Raw genomic sequence first — 25,159 nt, 5'->3', positions numbered from 1 at the left:
GTCACCCTCAACTCACGGATATGCAAGGTTAATATTTTTGTTTTTGTTTTTCTTTTCTCTGTATGCAGAGGTCGGGTGTCTTTTATCCGACCACAGATATGTGAATCCACAGATAACAAATCCGTGGATATCGAGGCCGTCCTGTATTAGCTACTAGTTTGTTTTTGGGCCCCATTTAAAGTGCTGGTATTGACTTTTAAAGCCCTGCACAGCCTGGGACCTGCTAATTGTAAGGAACACAAATACATTTCTCCATGTGAACCTACCCATGCCCTGTGATGGATCTCTCAAGCCCTGATCTCTGACCCACTTTTGATGCAAATTCATTGGTGGATACCAGGGACTGGGCTTTCTTGGTGGTGGCACTTAAGTAGCTTATGATCATTCTCTACAAGTCAATTTAAATAATAAATCACATTTGCAAGTCCTTCACTGGCTGGAATCCAGAACAATGGAGTGCTTGTGGAATGATTGGATTTGTGCTGGTGCGAGAAATTAGCTTAGTTGCACTTTAAAAAGGGAATTTGTCAAATCGTGCTATAGTGATCTTGTGCAAAAGCTCCTCTTAAAAAAGAGGTGTGCCACAGTTGCATAACAGTTGCACAACTGCAAGCATGCTTGTGGTAGTGCAATACTAACTTGGAGCGCAAGCTTCAGACTAGTATTTTGTGCTAGCTCAACATCCTTCCACAAGTGCTCCTTTGCTGTAGATGTTAGCCATGCTATATACTGGGCATGAGAGATCAATAAGAGTGCTTGTCTTATTTACTTCATAGATAATTATATAACTTGTGACAAATGTCTAAAAACTTCTTTTCCACTTTCTGCAGAGCAATACAAGAATTAGGAAGGCACTTGAAACTATGTCTGATGAGTCATTTTTAAGTATCTCTCCACAGAAAATCAGAGATGATTCAAATTCCATTAATGGAGACGAACAAATAAATTACAAATATAGGTTCTTACCTCCCCTATTGCCTCCAATCTGCTAGTGTCCTCTGAAGTACTAGTCAAGTTACCATGGTGAAGCAAAGAATCGTCATCTTTGGAAGGGCTGGTTATGCCCTCTAATTCATCAAAGAAAATGTTGACATCCTTGGCTACTAAAAAGCAACCGAAAAAGTTACAGTTAATTCTCTAAGCAATAATTTTGGCATTGCCCGTTGAAAGAAAGAAAGAAAAATAAGATCAGTATTATTTCACCAACTAGGTCTGTGTTTAGTAAATAACAAAATATATAACTTATTTCAAAACTGCAGATTTGTCTACAGTAGTGATACTGTGGATATAACCAGTGTGGAGAGTAGGCCTTCACAAGCAGAGCAGTTTGCTCAAGGCACAGGTGATTCATGTGCACAGCCATCCTCATTCAAACTTACAATCTTTCCCAGAGCATCAGGGCAACCATGTTACTTCTTAACCTCCAGAAGGAATTCCACTTTGTTATTCATCTTCATGACAGCCCTATGTAATTCCAGAATAGTTTAAAGATTTTCCCCAAAATTTGATGACTGTGAGCCTGTTAAAAGCACATTTAACACCAAATAACACCTAGTAAAGACCCCTGACTGAAATCCTGGGAAACTAGTCTGTGTAGATAGTACTGTAATACAGACAATACTAAGGTAGATGGACCAAGAGTCTGACTTAGGACAGCTTCACATGACTGCCAGGAAGTCTTTCAGTGGGGAAAATGCCAGGGATATGTTGGAGGCAGTGGCGGAGCAGGACCGCCAGCAGCCTGTGTGCAGCTGCCGCCGTGGCCCCGCTAACTAAGCCCCTGCGTCTTACGTCAGACGCGGGGGTGTGGTCTGGCTTAATGGAGCCTTGAGGCTCTGTTCAGCAGGGAGTTGCCCTTTAACTGCCGAAGGGGCCACGTGGCCACTTCGGCAGTTAAATGAAGGCTGGCGGTGCTTTTGCAGTGCAGGGAAGAGCCGCTCCTGGGAAGAGCCGCTCCTGAGCTGCTCCTGGGCTCCTCCGCACGGCCCCTTCAGGAGCTAGTTAGGCTGGTGCTGCGTTTGCAGTGCGCAGCCAGGAGCGATTCTTCCCTGCTGCTTCTGGCTGGTGCTGCGAACGCAGCGCCAGCCTTAGTTTAGCTCCCGAAGGGGCCGTGCGGCCCCCGCTCGGGAGCTAAACTAGCCTCCCACCCCTTTTCCTCCACGCCCGTCAGCCCCATCGTGGTCAGTGCCCGTGCGCCTGCCCAGTCTCCCTCCTCCCTAGACAGCCCAATGGATAATTTGGCCGTGCAGGGCCCCCTCTCTCTCCTGCCTCTCCTGGGGGTTGCTCCCAGCTCCTCGCTGGCTTCCCCCGATGGTGGAGTGCCCCTCTCCTGCTCTCGCTGCCTGGAGTTGCGCGGCGCCTTCTCCCACCCCACCCGATTGGTCCCCCTGGCTCGGCTCAAAGTCTGTCTTTCCCTCGCCCAGGCCCTTTCTTCAGCTCCCTGAATATGTCCCTGCCTCTGATGTCAGATGCGGGGTGTGTGTCGGGGCCGCTCTCGCGGCTCCTGATTGGTTGGCGGCCCGGGTTCTTTGAACCCGTTGGCCCAATGGTGGCTCCGCCCCTGGTTGGAAACCAAGAATGCGTGTTCCCAGTAGGTGTGTTGTGTGAACCTGCCCAAGTATGGTTTCTGAACTTTCTGACCAACATTCTCCCAACATTCTCTGCCTGACTTCAAGTCTTGGTTACAGAAGTCGAGCAGAGGTCAGGAGGGTGTTGGGAAGTGAACCTTGGGAACTGGACTTGGGCGAGTTCACACGACATTCCTGCCAGGAGCATGAACTGCTTGTTGCAACATTTCCCTGATATTTTCCCCTCTACTTCCTTACTTGCGGCAGAGCTTGTTAAAACACCCTTAGTACGAAGCAACTTCTTATGTTCATGTCCCAGAATAAGGTAGCAAGTAAATGTATTCTGAAAACAGAAACCTAATTTTTATAAAACTTCCATCCAATCCACACTGTTATTCAGTCCAGGGGGAGATGAGTAGATATGACAACTTTGTAATTACCTTCCTCAATATACACGTGTCCAGTTTTTGGTATTTGTATTGTCCAGTTTCTCAGCTGTATTACAAACGAATCACCATTTCCCCCAGCAGTGCTTAAATTGGATCCTGTCAGCATTCAGCAGACCAGGTGCCCAAAGTCCACTGTTTTGCAGGCACTTGCAGAGAGATCCTTTATTTTAAACCTCCAACTCTTGATGAAATTCCCATTGATTGCTGCATGAACTATACCCAGACCTCCAAGCAATATACACATGCCTATTCTTCTCTACCCCACCCCCCTCATTAGAATTATCACCTTTTAAAAAATAGGAGGGATCTTGTGCCTTCAACAACTGCATGACAGGGAAACAATCAGCTTGTACAGCCTTTCCTGGTATGGAGATGTGGTACTGAAAAAGCTCTTCAGCTGCTCAGAAATGTGGGATTGCAGTCTTAAAACCGATATCATAGATAACTCAGTACCAATTAAACCTGAAATATCTTAGGTTCTATAAAAGAAGATTCGGTGATTTAGATTTGACATTAAATTTAATAGCTATGGCGAAAATTAGTTTGGCGATATATTGAAGAAACCAGAAGTGCTGCTGAATTCAGAATGGTTTTTTTAAAAGCACATAGATGACTATATTAACATATTATTAAAGCCAGTGTGGTGTAGTGGTTAGAGTGCTGGACTAGGACCGGGGAGACCCGAATTCAAATCCCCATTCAGCCATGATACTAGCTGGGTGACTGTGGGCCAGTCACTTCTCTCTCAGCCTAACCTACTTCACAGGGTTGTTGTGAAGAGAAACCCAAGTATGTAGTACACCGCTCTGGGCTCCTTGGAGGAAGAGCGGGATATAAATGTAATAATAATAATAATTATTATTATTATTACTACAAGAATTAGACAGACAAGTCTGTTGGAAAATGATCTCTATTTATTTTGTTTTGGAATAATGAATTTTAAAATAACATTCATTCAGTTTCTATACCGCCGTTCCAAAAATGGCTAAGGGCGGTTTACACAGAGAAATAACAAATAAATAATAGCAATAGCAATAGCACTTACATTTATATACCGCTTTATAGCCGAAGCTCTCTAAGCGGTTTACAATGATTTAGCATATTGCCCCCAACATTCTGGGTAATAAGATGGATCCCTGTCCCAAAAAGGCTCACAATCTAAAAAGAAACACAAGATAGACACCAGCAACAGTCACTGGAAGTACTGTGCTGGGGGTGCATAGGGCCATCATATTTAATGATGTAACAATATAACATTATGATATAGCCATCTGTTAGTTATTACTCTCAAAGTTTTTTAATGCTTTTAATTGCAATAAAATAAAATAAAAATAATAAATCTTCAGTTGCTGAATTTCTACCTAAATGAATAAATTAAACAAATATTCCAGTAGGTAAAACATAATATATTATTAGGAACATACTCTGAAAATATAAAGTTTTGTTTCCTTATTAAAGGACAGTTTAATTATTAGTGGTGGTTCCATACCCATGTAAACGTTCATTGAATTACCTACAGAAGCAGAATATAAGGAACCCATTAATCTAAAGGAATTCTGCAGCATTTGAGAATTGGAAAACATGTCATAAGAATATAAGAACAGCCCTGCCGGATCAGGCCCAAGGAGGCCCATCTAGTCTAGCATCTTGTTTCACACAGTGGCCCACCAGTTGCTTTTTGTAATTGGCTGATGATTATTTCTGTGGCCTCAATGGTGTTGAGGTGCTCTTCAAGGTCTTTTGGAACTGCACCCAGGGCACCAATTACCACCAGGATTATTTTGGTCTTTTTCTGCCACAGCCTTTCAATTTCAATTTGTAGATCTTTGTATTTTGTGATTGTTTCTATTTCTTTTTCTTCTATTCTGCTATCCTCTGGTATTGCTATGTTGATTATTTTAACTTGTTTTTCTTTCTTCTCAACTACAGTTATATCTGGTATTAATTATTCATTCATTCATTCATTCGATTTCTACACCACCCTTCCAAAAATGGCTCAGGGCGGTTTACAAAGAGAAATAACAAACAATAAGATGGCTCCCTGTCCCCAAAGGGCTCACATTCTAAAAAGAAACATAAGACACACCAGCAACAGTCACTAGAAGTACTGTGCTGGGGGTGGACAGGGCCAGTTACTCTCCCCCTGCTAAATAAAGAGAATCACCATGGTAAAAGGTGCCTCTTTGTCCAGTTAGCAGGGGGGGAATTCTCCTTCCATGCAAGACACAGGAGACCTTTCAGAGTTTGGAGACTACTAATTTTATGCCTCATTGGTTTCCTGACTCAAAGACTCAGTCCTGTAAATTTATCTTAGTCTCCTATTCCATGTTACCACTACAACCAATGTGAAGTTTGGGCCCAATCCTACTTTTTCCTTGACTCCTTCTTTCCTAATGTTCTTCACCACTTGTTTCTCTGAGCTCCTGGTGTTCAGCCCACTGTCTGATTTATCCCACTTCCTTTAGCCATCTTATTTCTTGGCCACCCTTCCTAGAACACTTGTCTTCCTCATCTCACACACAACATAGAACTTGATTATGCACAAGGTTTCTTTGGAGCCCCCTTGATATCCTGACTACTCTGCTCTTTTCCTCATCATTCACCAAACTCTGGTTTCTCAGTCCGTTATCTATCTTCTGCTTTTCATTTATGTCTCTGGGCTCCTTAGCTTCTCTGCTCTAGCTGCTCCCAGCTTTCAACCTACCCTACAAAGTTACTTCCTGTCTCAAGGGCTTGTGTAATGTTTTCATCTATTCCAACCAAATTGACAGCTTTTTGTTCCTCATTCTTTGTTTTCTTAGTAGTGGAAATGTTCACAAAAAATATTTTGTGCCTCACACCAGCAAAGCCAGTCTCACTGTTACAGTCACAATACAACATAGAAATGAGGGTCTGCAGAACTTTTTCTGGGGCGCTGTGGGCAAAGCCAGCAATCCAATACCCCCCTCCCTGGAAGTATGACCCATTGAATTCAATGGTTCAATATTGGGGGGAGCAACTTCCCCTCTTGCCATCCCTCCAGATGCCCATGAACATAGACTAAGGGACATGCTAGCTAATGTCATGGTTCAGGAAAGAGATGCATCACTCACAATTTCATAAGATTATGAATAATTAGGGTAAGCTCAGTGACCAAATGAAACAGATTAATAGACATAAATCTATAGATGCAGCGGAGTATATCAGTTTTTTACTTTGTAATCTGGACACAACTGTAACATTATCACATTGTGTCCATGTGTGTGCACACATGTATAAATGTGTGAGCCTGAAACATGGCACATCACACCACACTTCATGTGCTAGTGTTAATAATGATTAGGTCTCATGGAGATCTCCAGTTATGGGCCAAGTGCCTAGAATCCCACATCCACAAAGCCTTATACTCTAGTTGTAGCAACTCATTTGATTTCCCAAATCCCTGTTTTTCTACTATTACCAGGAATATCAGCTTACACAGAGACCGACAAAATTCCCATGAAGTCACAAAGCTGCAGAGGACTTCATGAGGCACAGCTCTAAATCTGTGCATCCTGTAATCTAAATAAGCAAATGCTCCGCTTGCATTACCATATTAGGTTTCATCCCATCAGCAAACTCATAGGCCCAGTTCACACATAACACAACACCAGAGGTTGGTGAACCTGGAGTTTCAATTTAAAATTTAAAATCACACCACAGACATTCGTCAAACCACAGCCCACCAAGCTCCAGTTCCAGGAGAGGGGAACTTCTCCCTTCTGTGTGGCCTCCAAGGCCAATCCCAGCAAGCTCTACAGCCAGACTGTGGGCAAAGCATTGGCACATCAGCTTAGTGGCAGAGATTTGCCACGATCTTGAAGGGGGCATGCCGAGCGCGATTGTGTATTTTTGGAGTGCAATGCCCGCTCTTGGCAGGGCAAGGGCATTTGAAGCCCTTTAAATGTTCTGCCTTTCCAGCGCTTCTTCTGGCAGTGATGGCACCGGCAGTCCCCAAAGAGCCCTGCACCCTGATAGACCTGGTGAATTGGATGAATTGGGGGAAGGGTTCCAGGTGAGATATTTCCCTGTTACTCTGGGAGGGGGAGAACATTTAGACTTCCTAGGCGGGGATATGTAGATGAGGGAGGGCAAAGGATGCTGGTGGGGTCTGTTGTACCATAACCTAGGATGATATTGCGAGGGGTAACCCCACCAAAGCAGTCCATCCAGACATAATGACCATCCTGATACACTGGCAGTTTGCTGCCAGTCGGTTTGCCCTATCATGAGAAAGCCAGTCTTCTGGGGAGACCATGTGGCCGTGAAGGTGCTAGTTAACCCATGGACTATGTGCTCATGAGTTGAGCCAGTCCACCTAAGGGCCCCCCGCTTGTGTGGGGCCCCCAACTCTCCAAAGTAAAAGATAGAGCAGAATTTCCACAAACCTCCCCCTTCCCTGTGAAGCCTTGCACGCACCTAAAGGAAATTTTGACACTCCATGTGCCATAGCCTAGCCATGTATGCAGACAGGGGAAACACTGGGATGGACCTTTATACCCATTCAGAATTCCAGGGTCCAGTCCAGCATTGTACCATATTCAGATCTGCCGACGTGAGGAATTGTGGAAGAGGGGAGCTGTTTTCAAGCAACCCTGGGACAGCAGGGTTGACATTTTGGGGTGAGGGCAAGGGTGCACATGTCCACATGGGCAGAGGGCCTGGCAGAGGGCAAGCTTTAACAGCAACTTGGTGGCAGTTGCCAACACAAGGAAAGCAGTATCCAGGGTACTCCTCCCCACAGCTTTCCTCCACACAGCAACCTGACTTGATATACAGCTTCAGTGGCTCATCACTCTCATGCTAGAGAGGTCCATGGGAGAAGAGGATGTTTTGCCATCAGGCATCAATAGAAATTTTGCTTGGCAATTCTCTCCCCTCTACTCTGATGGTCCCTCTCATGGGTTGTAAGGTGGTGGTCCCACAGCCTGGCACTCTCATGGATGAGCAGGCCATCCTGTGACAGACAAATCCGTCTTCACAGCAGTTGTGCATTCTCCTAAGAGTGGAGCACTACTGGCCCTGGCAACCAGCCTTACTCATGCGTAAGATTAGAGAGTGAAAATCCCCCAGAGGAAGGGCTGGGCCCCTGTAACCAACTTTTCAGTAAAAAAAGATAGAACTTGGCTATCTAGAATCTGAGAATCTCTGCTTGGGGTTGCTCTTTAAACATGGCCAAGAGGACCTCTCCACCAAACCATTTGCTCCCCTCCTGGTGATGGGGTGCCCTGCTCATGTTGGCTATCTCCCCTGTGCCCCAAAATGGTGACCTTCACTCAGTGCAATGCCAGACCAAGCCCAGGAATTTTGAATGGGATTAATGGTCTGAGAGGGTCAGTCTACTGGGGAGGGCCAGGGGATGTTTGCCCCACGTCTCCCTTTGGACTGTATGATCACAAGTTGAACTAATCCCTCCAGAGAAGGCTGCACTTGAGGGGTGGGGGCACCCAATGGCAAAAGATTGAACTTTACTGCCACAATGCCCCCTTCTCCGCAAAGTCTTGTGTGCACCCATAGGGGATTTTGGCACCCCATGTCTCACAGCCTGCCTACAGGTGCAGACAGGGGAGACACCGGGTTCTGGGACAGACCATTAATCCCATTCAACATTCCTGGGCTTGGTCTGGCATTGCACTGGATGAAGATCTCCCAGGGCAGGGATTCGCAAGAAGGGGGAGCCCCAGTTTCCAGCAGCCCTAGAATGGTGGGATCACCATTTTGTGGCACAGGGAAGGGTGCACAAGTCCACATAGGTAGACAGGGTGTACAGTTTAACAGCTATTTGGCAGTAGTTGCCAAGACTGTGACAGCACTCACTGAAGTACCCATTCCCATGGCTTTCCTCCAGAGAGGATGCTCCATAGCATCCTTGATCGATACCGAGCCGTGACGGCCTGGAACTCTCATGAGAGAGTGGACTCTGGGATCATGCATGGCAAGTACTAGAGTACCACCTACTACATGTGAAATTTTTGCTCACAGATGGTCCTTCTCATGAGCAAGTCTAGGGACCATTAACCCCCATGGGGAAGGGGCTGCCCTCCCTTCCCTAACCTTTCTGTGTGTGGGGGGGGGGGAAGGTGCTCCAGAATCCCTGCTTGGGGCTGCTTTGGGACCTGACCCTGGACACCCTCCCACTAAGTGTTCCCCTCCTGGCACTGTGATGGGGTGCCCTACTTATGTTGCCACCTGGTAAGTTTATGATTGTGAACAGGCATCCCTATTGCTTCCTTCTCTGGGAGCAAATCACTTCATGCCCATCTTGTCATCCCATCCCCTTTTCCTACTGCTTGCACCATGGGGAATGGGCAAGGGACAGAGTGGGATGAGGGAATGCCTCTGTGGGTCTGTGCTGTTTGAGAGAATGACAAGCCTGCAATGGGATGTGGCAGTGTCCCTGTTGCTGGGCAACTCCACAGATGCACAGATGGCAGGAGGGGCAGGGCTGTTTCTCTGAGAGGCAGCTAGCAAAAGCCATAGCAAAAGCCATGGGCGGGTCTGCGCTGCAGCTTCTATGATTGCGGTTTGGGGAAAGGCAATAAACTGCAGTTATGGTGGTGTCCAGAGTTGGACGTAATGCTTTGGCGGCCAAACTGGAGGTCTTGGCAGCGAACCTTTGTGCTAACTGAAGATTCAAATTGGAGTTTGGCAAGCCAAACCGCAGGTTGCTTTTGGCTCGAAACCATGGTTTCAGGCATTTGGACATAATGGAGTTCCAACCTCTGCCCCGTTTGGTTTGGCATTACATATGAACCAGCCACAGTAAATCTATGTTTCACACACGTGTGCATGCACATTTCCACAATACAGGGAAAAGACAAACCCGATTAGTGAACCCCACTTCTTACTTCCCACTGCATAGAAGAATTCCATTCTCAAGTCTGTTATCTCTACTCAGAGCTGTGAATTTCCACTAAAAATCCATTCATCATCAATGCTGGGTTAGCATTTAATACTCTGATATCCATCCTGAGCATCCACCTGTCAATCCATGACAGGATTGTTACTGCACTGACCACCAGTTACTATTATTTATTTATTTTTAAATTTATATAGAGAGCCAGTGTGGTGTAGTGGTTAGAGTGCTGGACTAGGACCGGGGAGACCCAAGTTCAAATCCCCATTCAGCCATAAAACTAGCTGGGTGACTGTGGGCCAATCACTTCTCTCTCAGCCTAAGCAACTTCACAGGGTTGTTGTGAAAGAGAAACTCAAGTATGTAGAATACCTCTCTGGGCTCCTTGGAGGAAGAGCGGGATATAAATGTAGTAGTAGTAGTAGTAGTAGTAGTAATAATAAGAGTTAGAAAAATCCTAAAGTCCAAACTCAATGGCAGGAACACCATACAAGCCATAAACACCTGGGCTATACCTGTTATCAGATACACTGCAGGAATAATAGACTGGACCAGGCAGAGCTAGAGATGCTAGACTGTAAGACCAGGAAAATAATGACTATCAATCATGCTCTGCACCCCCGCAGTGATGTAGATAGGCTATACCTCCCTCGCAGCTCAGGTGGAAGAGGAATGCTGCAAGTTCATCAAACAGTAGAGGAGGAGAAAAGAGGCCTTGAAGAATATATCAAGGACAGTGAAGAAGATGCACTTAAAATGGTCAAGAACAAGAAACTATTCAACACCAATGAAACAAAGCAGGCCTACAAGAAAGAACAAGTCAAGAAGCGAGCAGAAAAATGGAAAAATCAGCCCCTGCATGGTCAATATTTGCACAATATAAGCGGAAAATCAGACATCACCAAGACCTGGCAATGGCTTAAGAATGGCAACTTGAAGAAAGAAACAGAGGGTTTAATACTGGCTGCACAAGAACAGGCACTAAGAACAAATGCAATAAGAGCAAAAGTCGAAAAATGAACAACAAACAGCAAATGCCGCCTTTGTAAAGAAGTAGATGAAACAGTGGACCACCTAATCAGCTAATTGTAAAAAGATCGCACAGACTGACTACAGACAAAGGCATGACAAGGTAGCAGGGATGATACACTGGAACATCTGGGGGAAAAAACAAGCTACCTGTAGCCAAAAATTGGTGGGACCATAAAATTGAAAAAGTTGAAGAAAATGAAGATGTAAAAATATTATGGGACTTCCGACTACAAACAGACAAACATCTGCCACACAATACACCAGATATAACTGTAGTTGAGAAGAAAGAAAAACAAGTCAAAATAATCAACAAAGCAATACCAGGTGATAGCAGAATAGAAGACAAAGAAATAGAAACAATCACCAAATACAAAGATCTACAAATTGAAATTGAAAGGCTGTGGCAGAAAAAGACCAAAATAATCCCGGTGGTAACTGGTGCCCTGGGTGCAGTTCCAAAAGACCTTGAAGAGTACCTCAACATCATAGGGGCCACAGAAATCACCATCAGCCAATTACAAAAAGCAACTTTACTGGGAACACCCTATATTCTGCAACGATATCTATAACAGCAACAACATTGATAATAAAATTCAGCCATCCCAGGTCCTTGGGAAGGACTCTATATCTGGATAAAACAAACCAGTCAATAACACCTGTCTGAATGTGTAAATAAATAAATAAATAAATAATAATAATATACTGCCTTTCATGAAAACAATATCCCAAGACAGTGCAATCACTATCACAATGAAAAGACTTATGTATTGTAAGGAAGTCAGAAACACATCATGATTCCTCTTCCATAACTTCTCTTCTGAGGATTTCTGCTAAAACTGGACTGTAGTGCAAAAGAGCCTGAAGCACAAAATCCTTATCATTGCACTTGGACATATGACTTCAAGAGGAAGTTTAGCTATATACACTGAACCAACCTGTGAGTTCATGGGGATTCTGACTCTGATGTCCTCACTGAAATAATCGGACACTGTTTTTTGCTTATACAAAAACAGTTTTTCTGTCCGAGTCCATTATATGGCAATAACACCAGAAGTATTTATGGAAGACTTGGATTTTTATTTTTATTTTTAAAAAAAACCCTTTAAAAGTAGGCACCACTGAAAAGTGGTTTTCTTCCTCTTTTTGTTTGGATCACCTTAATGTTTGTGGTTTTTAAAAGCCTTCTTTTGTAGACAGAGCTGAGCCTCTTGCTGTAACTATTATTATTATTATTATTATTATTATTATTATTATTATTTCAATTTCTATACCGCCCTTCCAAAAATAGCTCAGGGCGGTTTACAAAGAGAAACAACAAATAAATAAGATGGCTCCCTGTCCCCAAAGGGCTCACATTCTAAAACGAAACATAAGATTGACACCAGCAACAGTCACTGGAAGTACTGTGCTGTGGGTGGATATGGCCAGTTACTCTCACCCTGCTAAATAAAGAGAATCACCACGGTAAAAGGTGCCTCTTTGCCCAGTTAGCATGGGTACTAGCTTAGCCATTCCACTACACTGAATCTGTACACCCAAAATACTAAATCCTGTTGACACTATGAGTTCATGGAAGCAGACTCTGGAAAAATCAAGGGTAATTACTGTGCTAAAAGTAAATAAGCAGGTAGAGGAGAAAATATGGGAACATATCCAAAGGAAACCACCTAAATCTGGATCTTAAGTGGAACCTAGAAACATATTTTTTCTTAAGAGACACAGAGGTCTAGGAGCTCACAAGCAGGAGACTGTGAATATGAATAACGGAGTTTTGCATGGGAGCTTAGCAGAGACATTTAGTATATTAGGAGCTTGGGCAGTTTACTGCTTGTGCGGCTTGCCCTGGAGTTTTTACTTGCAAAAATTGCAACACACCTCACCCTCAAAAATTAGTATTTTTTGTTTCTTCTTACAGTTTGGAGCCTACTGTTTTGTTTGTTCAGGGAGAGAAGTTGGTTGTTATTGGAAAACCATAACATTATGGGGAAGAGAAAGAGAGCTGGTTCTCAAATAGAAATCAATGAGGCTATTCTCATGACCAGCCAAAACCGAGCTAAGGGAGCCCAGCCCCGTTTGGGCTGGTCATGTGCCACCACGGGAGCTGTGCTGCTCCCAGTGGCCAGCCCCCTAAAATGCTCCCTCTTAAACAAGGTTGGCAGAGTGAGCGCCCCACTAACCCCATTTTTGTGATCGCAGCTCCGCGCCGTTGCAACTCACGATGAGACCCCCAACTGGGAGGCTACAACAAGCCTCCAGGTGTTGTGGGGGGCTCCGCAGAATGCCCCATGCACTCATGCGGGGCATTCCAGGACTTCCAAGGGCCAGGTGGCCCCCAATTCCTGCTGCCCCAACTGGCTCCATGACCAAATTGGTAATCGTGTGCAGGGAGAGTGGGTAAAGTCCGCTATCCCTGCACAAGCCCTGCTCATGTGAAGCACCTCAATGTCAAGCTTCTAGCAAGTGCCCCCTTTTCAATGTCCTGTATAAAGGATGCCCACTGTACGATCTCTGTATGGAATCTGGCAGGTATGATACCCTGTTGTGGGGGTGGTGATGTTCCTAAAATGTTTGAAAATATTCAAGTAGGCTGAAAAATGGATATGTTAGGGCAGAAGAAAAGGAGGCGGTTGGTCATTTAAACTAATAGGATGAAAATAGGTTAAACAGAGCATGAATTTTGTTTGGTTGATTTTTGTGGTGTTACAAGCCTGACCTCTCCCCACAGTTGTGCATACAGCCCCTCCCTACCATATCATTATACAGAATAACAAACAAGGAGGGAATGAAGTTTTGTTCAGTGCATACCTCTAGTTCTCAGGGAGAGGCCAGAGACAGGTCTTTGATAGACAGAACCATTGTGCAAAGTTCAGACAGAGGGAAGAAGGAGAGGAGAGGAGAGGGGAGGGGAGGAGAGGGGAGGGAGAGAGGGAGCCCAGCTCCTCATCCTTTGCCCAGTGGTGGTGGCAGTTTGGAGGTAGGGGTGTGAGAGAGATAGGGTCTTCTGATACACAGGAATTTCAATAGTATTATATAAGTATTTTCAAGATATCCATAGCCTGGTCACACTGTAACACACAGGCTGCTCATGGCAGAGTGCTGTGATGGAAGATGGCCCACCTCCTCTCTGTAGCGCAGCATCCAGAGCGAGCAAAGGGTGGGGTCATTGTAAATTCACTCGTTAGTTGAATATATACAGTAATACATGTAGATACAGTAAGCAACAATTTTTCTGATTCAACACAAGTGTTACCAGCTGGCATATCAATGTAGGCTGCTCGTATCAGTGGACATAGTCTGTGGTGGATACATTCTGTAGAACTGTATTTTTAAATAGTTTTATGTAACCTGTAGTTAAATGGGGATATAAAATGTTCAGACTTAATACAGAATGTTGCTAAACTCTTTTCATTATAATACAGACACACCATTACATGAGCTGGAGTTCACAAGGCCACAGAAAATGTTTGAAGTAGCTTGTGGCATCATTTGTATGATATATCATTTCTTGCTATGCATTCTAAGAAGGCTGGTAGCAGAAGGTCAGCAGAATGAGATGTGAAAAGAGATCTGCTTTTGACCAAGTTTTTTTTTTAAGCAAATGCTCTGGATTGCCAAGGTTTCTATTGTTCAGTGCTTCTAGGCTGAGGCTGTGGCTAAAATAGTTGGATAAAATGGTTCCAGAATTGGGAGGGGGGATCTATGTAAGAAATGTGGGGAAAGTGTGGTTGCAAAAACTGTAACAATAGCAATTAGGATCTGTCAGTGGTCATACTTGCCTTGGTTACATCAAGTGATGACCTGAATATATTTGCCAAATACAATTTTAATAAATTTTAGGGTTATGGAAGGAGTTCAGGGACTGAACAAGTAGCAGAAACATAGTGCCACAGGCAGCAAAAGCAGCAACAGCTCAATTGCTACTGCTCTTCCCAGTGGCTAGTTTTTGCCAGCCACCATATCCCCCCCACCAAAAAAAGCCCCGGGGACTAATATTATGTCACACATTACATTCAAAGCACATACAATCTGTGTACCATTCTGACTATCAAAGTGCACATGCAAAGAGGAACTGTGGGGACATGACTTGGGCTCATGCACAACTCTCACAATCCCTTTACATGTGCACTGTTGCACAAATGGGTGAAACATCCCTGCTGTGCTAGAACCATGGAAGCAATATAGAAAAGAGGAAACATGTCGATGACCCTCATTGTGACACAGCATCATTCCCTGGTGCCTGCTGGAATGCGGAAGGAAACTGCCCTTTGGGGACAGGGACAGTATTCCCTGTAAGGTGTGTGCACACTCAGAAGTTTTTTTAATGTCAGCTCAGTTAATTCTAGATCCTGCTCAGGTTGAATGAGGAGCCCCCACTCTTAATACATGTGCACACACCCTGCCTTGATGCGGCTGCTCAGTGCAAGGAGCTCAGTGCAGGAGCCCCTGGCTCTCAGGGAACAAGTTCGTTCCCTCGAAGCCAAGGTGGATGATCTGAGGAAGCAGAGAGTTAGAGAGGTACGTAGATGAGACCTTCAGTGATAGCGGCATTCCACTCCTAGGCTGATGGCTCCTCTGCTGTCACGGAGAATGGAAGTCTTGTGGAAGGAGAACAACATTCTGGGGAAGAGGGAAATGCTCCCTTAGAATGGACCCCTTCCATGGATGATAAACCCATATCTTCTTACACAAGGGATACTCCTCATTAGGGGTATAGAGTGATGGGTCTGTGACCCACTCTAGATTGCATGGTGACTTGCCTGCCTGTTGCAAAGGTTGTGGGTGTCACATGGCATCTAGATAGGCTGCTAGATAGGTGCAGGGGAGGAGTCAGCTGTTGTGGTGCATGTCGGCACCAACAGTGTTGGAAAATTTAGTTGGGAGGTCCTGGAAGCAAAATTCATGCTGCTAAGTATTAAAGTCCAGGACCCCCAAGGTAGCATTATCCGAAATGCTACCTGTTCCACATGCAGGGCCAGCGATACAGGAGTCTCAGTGCGTAGATGAGATGGTGCCAGGCAGATGGGTTTAGATTTGTTAGGCATTGAGATACATTTTGGGACAAGGCAAGCCTGTACAAAAGGGATGGGCTACACTTGAACTAAGATGGAACCAGACTGCTGGCACTTGAAATCAAAAAGGTGGCAGAGCAGCCTTTAAAATGATGACTGGGAGATAGCTGTCAGGAGTTGGGCATTATTCAGTTTGGCAAATGGCATCTGTGGTGAGCGGCACCCTGCTCATCCAACTGGGACTCAGCTAGTGGGGTGTGTGTGTGTGTGTGTACCCAAAACTAGAGAGGTTAAGGTTAAAGTTAACAACTTTATACTTAAGTGGAAAATATGTATTCCCCTGAGAAATACATGAATTCCACATTTCACTGTGAAATGTGTTTCACTGAGAGATATGTATTCATCTCCACTTGTCTAGCTTCACTGCCACCATCAAACTCTTCCTGCTTGGGTTTTTATCCTGACAACCCCGAGTAGAGTAGCTGAAGGCTGTGTGTGGAGAAAGTATAATGCATGTAGAATGCCCCCCCCCCGGAATTCTGGATATCACACAGATTTTAAGCATCTCACCCAGACTGCTTAGCTTACCCGGATTCGCCTGGATTTCAGCTTTCATTTTTTAAAAACAAGCTAAGCTCTAGTCCTTGTAGAAGCAGAGTTATGGAGCAAAACGTGCAACCGCTGGACTTGGATTAAGAGAGGAAGAGCACAGGAGGCTAGCTGGGTGGGTTTCACTTTCACAAGTACAGTAATCCCCTGAGGAATGTTGTCTTGTTTGTTGTCAAGAGGGGATCTCTATCGGGAAGTTGAGAGGATAGCTTGCTTTTGATGTGAATCACTACCTGCCTACCAGGATGTGTATTGTAATGTTTAAGGACTTTCTTGGCTTTACATTCAATGCATGCCTATTTAGAAGTAAGTACAATTGGTTTCAATCAGATCTTCTCTCAAATAAGTGTGTACAGAATTGCAGCCATAATTAAAAAGCTGTGTATTTTTGTTGTTCTGTTGCTGCTGTTAATATGTCAAGGAAAATAGTCAGGCAAAGATATCTTCCCCAACTATTGTTAGTAGATATCCAGAGCAAAAGCAAGTCAACTGGAAAGTGCAGCTGCTAATTTGCATATGCAAATTACTTACAAGCCAGTTTACATAATATGCAAAGTAGGCACGGAGATTTGGAGAACCAGAATATGGCAACCCTAAATGCACGGGACACAGAACGAACGTATAAATAAAACAAAATCTAGTTTATGTACAGGCAGCTTAAAGTTTTCTCTCTGCCAAAGCAGGGCTTCACACTCATAATGGTTTCTAATAGTACATAAGGCTTGGCTAAAGTGTAAATAATGTGAGATGTAAGATTATGACACACAGAGCCATTTCTCATGAGCAGTGAGAAATGGCTACTGGGTTTGTGGGGAGGAAGCCCTGAAGAGCTTACCTTCCCAAGGACAATCATTTTGTCTTCCTGGGGTGGGCAGATCACTCACCCAGACGAGCACCAGTGCCTGCTGGTAGCTCCGAGGGCTGGGTGCCGAGCTCCGATAATGTGCTACGTGAGTGCACGGTGAATTATAGGAATCCTTCTCCCCTCTCTGAGTTTTCCAGCTGTGGCTGCAAGCAGCCACGGCTGATACACAAGTAGCTCTCCTAACCATAACACTCGCTCTCCTAACCCCATTTTGAGGGGAGGCTTCGTAGGTGGGTTTGCCATCGTGGTGCCACCAGGATCAGGCCCGATCTCCATGGTTCACACACACGTGCAAAACCAGGCTGGGCTCCCTTAGCCCAGTTTTGCACGTGTGTATTAATAGCCTCATTGACTTTATCCAGTGGCAGACGTTCTACACAGTGTACCTGGTCAGACAGATAACAATTTGACTGAGGTAGCCACAGTTGGATCACCTATCACCTATAGACACTGATCCTGTCCTACCCAGTCCCTCCATGTCACAGAAAAGACCCTAAGGCTATTCTCATGACCAGTCAAAACTGGGCTAAGGGTGCCCAGCCAGGTTTCAGCTGGTTGTGAGACCCAACAAGAGCTGCACAGCTCCTGGTGGTGGCAGCGGCAGTGCAGCAGCAAGCCCTCTTAAGCGGCCTGCTGCTTAACCTGGGTTTTGGGCATGGGAACACTCCAAAAGTGGGTTAAACAATCGTGTGTCTGTGCGACACGGCTCCGCACTGCACCAATTCACGATTAGCCTCTTGACTGGGAGGCTACAACAAGCCTCCCCATGTCAGGAGGCTCAGGTGGTGCCTTATGGGACTTCCGGGGGCCAGGAGGCCCCTGAACCCCACCACCCCAACTGGCTCCATGATGGAGCTGGTAATCATCTGAGTGGCCAATCCGGCCGCACAGGGAGGGCTCCCTGATTGTCTACAGAGAGAGTGAGTCAAATCTCCTTTCAGCTCTACACACTGCTCGCATATAGACCCTCCCTGTCTCTCTAGAAATCCTCTCTCTAGCCCAGTCCGTATCTATCTCCTGGCTTCTCTAAGCCCTCTCTGAGAGAGTCCTATTTCCTGACTTCTCTAAGCCCTCTCTGAGAAAGTCTTATCTCCTGGCTTCTCTAAGCCTTCTCTAAAACCCTGAGCTTACAGTAAGAGAGACTACAAGAGAGTTTACCTGCCACTCTCAGCTCTATTCTAAAGCCCCTCTCTTAGGAATCCCACCTGGAGGGTGGTTCCTTGGGCTTTAAAAGGTGATTGACAGGACTGGAGTTGATGCCAACTATCACACCATCCATTAAGGTGTGAGGATGTAAATGCTTCAGATAAACCAGAAGGGGACAGAATGGTACTAGATAAAGAGGAGACAGAAGGATGTGCTTGCTGGACAAAAAGATCAAATGGCTAAAAGAAAGACAGCACACACAAGGTAAGAGATTCAGCGTATAGGTTTATATTATATTATATTATATTAAATGCCAAAGCCAGAAGTCTCCAAGCCAAGATGGGCGAGCTGGAGTGCTTGGTTGCTAATGAAAACATAGATATAGTGGGCGTAACACAAACATGGTGGAACAATAAGAACTAGTGGGACACTATTATTTCTGTATGTAAACTCTATGGAAAGGACAGGGAAAGTCAAATTGGGAGTGGAGTAGCACTTTATATTAAAGAAGGGATAGAATCTAACAAGCTAGAAAACCTAGGAAGACCGGAGTCCTCCACAGAAACTCTGGGGTGACAATACAAGGCCTGAAAGGAAATGTTCTACTAGGAATGTGCTATCACCCTCCTGATTAATATGCTGACAATGACTGGGAATTGCAGAAGGAAATCAGGGAGGCTTCAAAAAGAGACAGATCTGTAATAATGGGTGACTTCAATTATCTGTTAGAGATTGTCGATTTTTACCCTCAATAGGTAAAACAGCAGAGCATTAAAGAATGAGCACACACACTCCAGTTACAGAGTAGGAAGCAGAGGATGGTTTAGTTATTGCAGCTATTTAGAGATCCTCGTATAACTGAACACTAAATGTTTATTGGTTAAAAACACTTAGATAGAAAAGACCTATATCTAATCTAAAGGACTACATAATGGATAGGTAAGGAGAGAGAGATGTTTCCATCTGCTCTCTAGGAGGAAAGGAAGGATTGTGACTCAGCACAGGAAGTGCTGCAGAGTCAGTCCAGGGGTCATAGAGTAGGGACAGATAGGGAGACCCTTACTCACTGTTCTACTCCCAGTGCCCCTAGTGGTCATTAGGACAGTTGGTGAAAAAGGTCAATGCATTGGAAGTAGGGGTGTGCATTTTGGAATTTTCTTGTTTCAATTTGTATCCGAATTGAAACATCCCCGTTTTGTTTGGTACCCAAATTTTCTGAATCCGAATCAGCCCTGTTTTGTTTTGTAGCCAAATTTTCTGAATCCGAATCGATAAAAAGGGTCCCAGGGCAAAACGAGTGGGTGGTGGTGGTTGTGTCCAATGGGTGGAAGCTACCACCCAAATTTCAAAGGAATTAGGCAAAGGGCTGATTTTTTTGTGTGTGAATTTTTTTTTAAGTTTACACATCTTTAAGAATTTTCCCATAGGGAATAATAGAGATTCCAGCAAATGTATCGCTTCAAATCAAGGGGAAAGGGATGACCCAGAGCAGAGTGTGGTGGGTGGTAGTGCCCAATGGTGTCAGGGAAACTTCCAGAATTATTTCAAAGGAATTGGGCAAAGGGCTGATCTTTTGTGATTTGTTGAAGTTTACGTGTCTTTAAGATTTCCCCCATAGGGAATAATAGAGGTTTCAGCAGCCCCATAATTCCACTTGGGGGGCACTGGGGTTGCCCAGAGCAAGGGGTTGTGTAGTGCACAGAGGGTGCCAACCACCCCCATACCCACAAGCCTGTGGGGTACTGGGTTTTGTTGTTTCTGAGGTGTTCATTGTAGATTCTCTGGTAGCATATGAGATTTTCAGTGAAAAACAAGAATCCACTCTCATATGCTACCAGAGAATCTACACTCAGAAAACCACAGAAACAGCAGAACCCAGCACCCCATGGGTTAGCAACCCTTCCCCTGGCCAATGTGGGGTCAGTAAAGAGTGGGAAGAAGCAAAAGAGCCAATGGGGAACAAGGAGGGAATTGTCAGCAGGTCAGCCCATGATTTAGGTCACTGATCAGAAGGCTGGAAGTGTGGGAAATTCAAAGAGATGTCAAATACAAAATGGAGACTGACTCAGAGATCACCATAAAATGGAGGTCCGAAACAACAAAATGTTTTGTAGCCGAAAGAGGGACGTTTTGTTTTGTATACAAAACTTTTGGATCTGGAAAATGGGTGTTGTGTTTTGTCTGCAAAACACCCGAAACAGGCTGTTTTGGGTACAAAACATTTTGTATCTGAAACGTTTTGCACATCCCTAATTGGAAGTCCATATCCAACATTACCCCACACATAGAATGGGCAAATTCACATTCAATTAATGACAAAGAGGCCAAATTTCTAGATACGCTGAACGACTGTGCCTTAGAACAGTTGGTCATGCAACCAACCAGAGAGAAGGCGACCTTGGACTTAATCTTGAGTGGTCCACAGGACCTGGTGTGAAATATCACTGTTATGGAACCTTTAGGGAACAGTGGCCATAGTGTGATCAAATTCAACATATATGTAAGGAGAGGATCACCAAGGAAGTCTAACACAAGCACTTTGAACTTCAGAAGAGGAATCTTCTCTAAAGCTAGGAGTTTGGTGAAAAGAAAACTGAAAGGAAAATTAAGAGAGTCACTTCACTCCAGAATACATAGAGTTTATTTAAAACCACAGTAATAGAATCCCAGTTAAAATATATACCAAAAAAGAGGAAAGGTACCACCAAGACTGGGAGGATGCCAGCATGGCTAACAAGTAAAGTCAATGAAACTATAAAGGGGAAGAAGATTTCCTTCAGAAATTGGAAACCCTGCCCAAATAAAGAGAACAGAAAGGAACACAAACTCTGGCAAAAGAAATGCAAGGAGACAATAAGAGAGGCAAAAAGAGAGTTTGAGGAATAGGTAGGTAAAAGCATCAAGGGGAATAACAAAAAACTTCTTTAAATACATCAGAAGCAGGAAGTCTGCCAGGGAGGTGGTTGGTTCATTAGATGATGAGGGAGTGAAAGGTATTATTAAGGAGGATATGGAGATTGAAGAAGATCCCCATAGGATCTTGGGGGAAAGGTTAAACATTTGTTTAAAATTGCCTGCTTTCCCATTTATATTGTGGGTTGGGTGGTAGATAGAATGCATCATATCTTACCACTCAACCCACTTTGGTGTTCCTAGGAGCTATCAGTTTGGAACAATGGAGTGTTTTGAATTTCCCCATTGTTCTCAATGGCCGAAACAGTCAAAACATTTTGAGTTTGTTTGTTCACACTTTAGGTTCGACTGCTGTTTCAATGAAATGTTTCAGCCATCTACATTTCGTTTTAAGTTCAAAACAAAACACAAAATACATTTTGTGCACATCTCTATTATCTATGGTTTTCTAGTGTCTAGGGCAGGCATCCCCAAACTGCGGCCCTCCAGATGTTGCTGAACTACAACTTCCAGCATACCCAGCCACAAAAAATTGTGTCTAGGGATGCTGGGAGTTGTAGTTCAGCAACATCTGGAGGGCCGCAGTTTGAGGATGCCTGGTCTAGGGCTTTGTTTTCTTCCCTTTTACCCCTTTGATGTAACCTCTTCCATTTTTTACATTTTGCACCCTCTGTCTTTCATTAATTCTGAGATTTCTTCTTCTTCCCCATGGTCTGTTGCCTGTCATAAATCACTCTGTCCATTTTTACTTCACTCAGATTTTTTTTCTTTATTTCAGTCTATAACCATTCTTTCTCTTACAAAGTCTACATGGGGTGTGAGCAGTTAGCTTCCACCTTATCCATCTGTCAAACTAACTGTCACTTTCTCAACATTCAGTTATTTGCCCAATATTTCTTGTCATCATTTTTTCTATCCAGAGAAAGTTTCCAACTCCATCAGCTTTGTTTATTTCTCTATGCATTTCAGTAATGCAGATGTGCACACTCCACATTTGCAGATAAGATCTATTTTTATTTTTATTTTTTACCTGCACAATCTTTAGGTTATGCTATCAAAGACAGTCTGACGCTTACAAATTGCAGGGGAAAGATAGGAAGTAGACTGCTCTATGTGCATTGAACAAAATCTGTGCATATTAATCTGAATGTGTGTCATGTCCACTGTGCATTTTATTTTAGTTGTATCATTTTACCTCAAAACTGCTAGGCCTCAATGGTGCTGCTTGGCTGTCACCACCCTTGTGTATCTCATGAAGTGGAGGCACTGCTGAATTCCTTGTAAGGGCCAGAGACCCCAAGACGTTTAACAATGGCATGACATACAGACATTCAGCAGGAGGAACCTTACCTAGTATACAAGGATGGATGCAGCACCTGTTTATATTCTGCATGACAGTTAGAACTTCAGCTGGTGAAGTTCTAATCTTCAAATGCTGGGGGAAACTTCACCTGCTGAGTTTTTGTTTGTCATTCAGCTGCTAGATAAAGAGTTCCAGAAGCAAGTAATGTTTCCACTGTAAAAATCACTAAGCTTCTACCATGCCTGGAGCTTATGTCTAACAGTAAAGTGTCTAACAGCAAAAACTCAGTGGTTGGAGTCTCCCGCAGCATTTGGAGATAAAAACTTTACCCACTGAAGTTCTGGCTGTCATGCAGTAGAAGTACAGGCACAGTATCAACAAGTGCTGCTTCCATTCCCATATGCTACGTAAATTTCCACCTGTTGAATGTCTGCCTGTTAAAAGCCTGGTCCCTCTGGCCCTTACAAGGAACTCAGCAGCCCCTCCATCTTATGAGGAACAAGGCTGAAGAGTAATAAAAGTCAAAAAGCCAAACAGCAGTACTGAGACCTAGCAGTTCTGAGGTAAAATGAAGGAGGCGGCCACTATCAGATAGAAGCAGCCACAGCTAAGGAACTGAGGCCTCTGTGAGAGAGGAACAGGCCCAATCTGCCTCAGAGACATGAGTTAAACTATTCAAGTGTAATGATTGCCCTTTATTTTATTTATTTCTCCTTCTCTGGAGGGGTGGAGACACAGATTTCATGAGCCCTTGAAACCCTTCTTAGCTATTTCCAGGGCAAAAGACAAAGAGATCAGGGTGCTTGTTCCCCCTCCTTTCTCCACACAGTTGCTCCCTTAAAAAAAAAAAGGAGGAGAAAATTCAAATGATATTTCCCCTATGCTGGCATACCATATAAAAGGATGAATTTTGGGGAGGGGGGAAAACTCCAATTCTAGCTTTGCCGTCTCCACTCATCTCTTCTCCACTCCCATAGGAACATAGGAAGCTGCCATATACTGCGTCAGACCATTGGTCTATCTAGCTCAGTATTGTCTACAAAGACTGGCAGTGGCTTCTCCAAGGTTGCAGGCAGGATCTTCTCTCAGCCCTATCTTGAAGAAGCTATGGAAGAAACTTGGAACCTTCTGCTCTTCCCAGAGCAGTTCCATCCCCTGAGGGGAACATCTTCTAGTGCTCACACTTCTAGTCTGCCTTTCATATGCAACCAGGGTGGACCCTGCTTAGCTAAGGGGACAAGTCATGCTTGCTACTACAAGACCAGCTCTCTTCTCAATGTAACCTTCTTTGCCAGCAAAGAAACATGCTATCAAGCAGGAATCTACAAATGGCAGATTTCTGGAATTCCCTTTCACAAAATCCTTTCCCAGTTATCTTAAGGAATCAGTTTAAAACAAAACACAAACAGGATCGACTGAGGCTTCTCTTCTGCAGTGAACAGGGAGGCTGAGCAGGACTGATGTCATAATCACCTCAACCATGGCAGCATTCTTGCTCTGACAGGGACATGTGAATCTTTAAACAGGTTATTAAAACAAACTAGAGCTCTTCTCATGATCTGAGCTCATGAGCGGTCTGCGGGGAAGGAGGGTTTAACTTACCTTCCCTGCAAATGATCGGCTCTTAGTCCCTGGGCGGGCGGATCACGCTGCAGCAATGGCTCCCGCTGCAGCTCTTGGGGTCGGAAGCAATGCTGACTGCCTTTAGCCAGCGCTGCTGGGATACCCATAATGCACAGTGCATTATGGGAGTTCCGAGGGATGGGAGGAGGCATCCCTATCTCCCGACCCTCTGTGCTGCCAGGGGCTGCCATCGATCATTGGGGTGGGTGATCCACCTGCTCAGGAAGCAATGAGGGATTGTCTGCAGGGAAGGTATGTTTGAGTAGCCTTCCCTCCCTCCCTCCACCAAGCCCTAAGTTCTCACTGATCGTGAGAAAGGGCTCAATATGAGATTTAGGAGACATCCCCCTTATAAGAGATTTACCACTTTTTAAAAGTACTTCTTGCCCACTTAGCAAGGATATGTATTCATCCATTCATAAATACATACATTTATTCAAAGTATTTATTCTTCACATTTTAACTCAAAGAATTTACAAGGCAGTTTCCAATATATGTTAAAATAAGTAAATCCTAAATAATCATATACAGTTATACAAATACACTATATAAAAAACTAAAACATAAGATAAACAGTAAAGGCACAGAGAAGGTCAATCTGTTCCCTACCACTGACTAGAGGACCAAGGAGCACCTCTGCGCCATCCCAGCAAAAACACCAGCAAGGGAAAATCAGCCCAGCTCCATTTACTGGATGTAAATGCCTGTAAACAGTCACCACTTTGTTTTGGTACTGTCAAACTGATCTCTCTCTATCTTTTCCCTATGC

The 25,159-nt window shown here is 44.4% G+C and overlaps 1 protein-coding gene across 4 annotated transcripts in view; it reads right to left on the bottom strand.

The window, feature by feature from the left end:
• The window catches only part of ANO4 (anoctamin 4), a 255,081-nt gene that overhangs the window by 140,683 nt on the left and 89,239 nt on the right, over positions 1-25,159 (bottom strand). For all 4 annotated transcript variants that reach the window (XM_053257089.1, XM_053257091.1, XM_053257093.1 and 1 more), the window contains one exon: positions 967-1,103. In XM_053257089.1, the coding sequence (XP_053113064.1) occupies positions 967-1,103 (137 nt within the window). The remainder of the gene's footprint in view (positions 1-966; positions 1,104-25,159) is intronic.

Source organism: Hemicordylus capensis, chromosome 5 (genome assembly GCF_027244095.1).
Source record: "Hemicordylus capensis ecotype Gifberg chromosome 5, rHemCap1.1.pri, whole genome shotgun sequence".
Classification (NCBI taxonomy): domain Eukaryota; kingdom Metazoa; phylum Chordata; class Lepidosauria; order Squamata; family Cordylidae; genus Hemicordylus; species Hemicordylus capensis.
The sequence above is the reverse complement of the archived record's forward strand: the minus strand, read 5'-3'. Positions and strand labels throughout refer to the sequence as shown.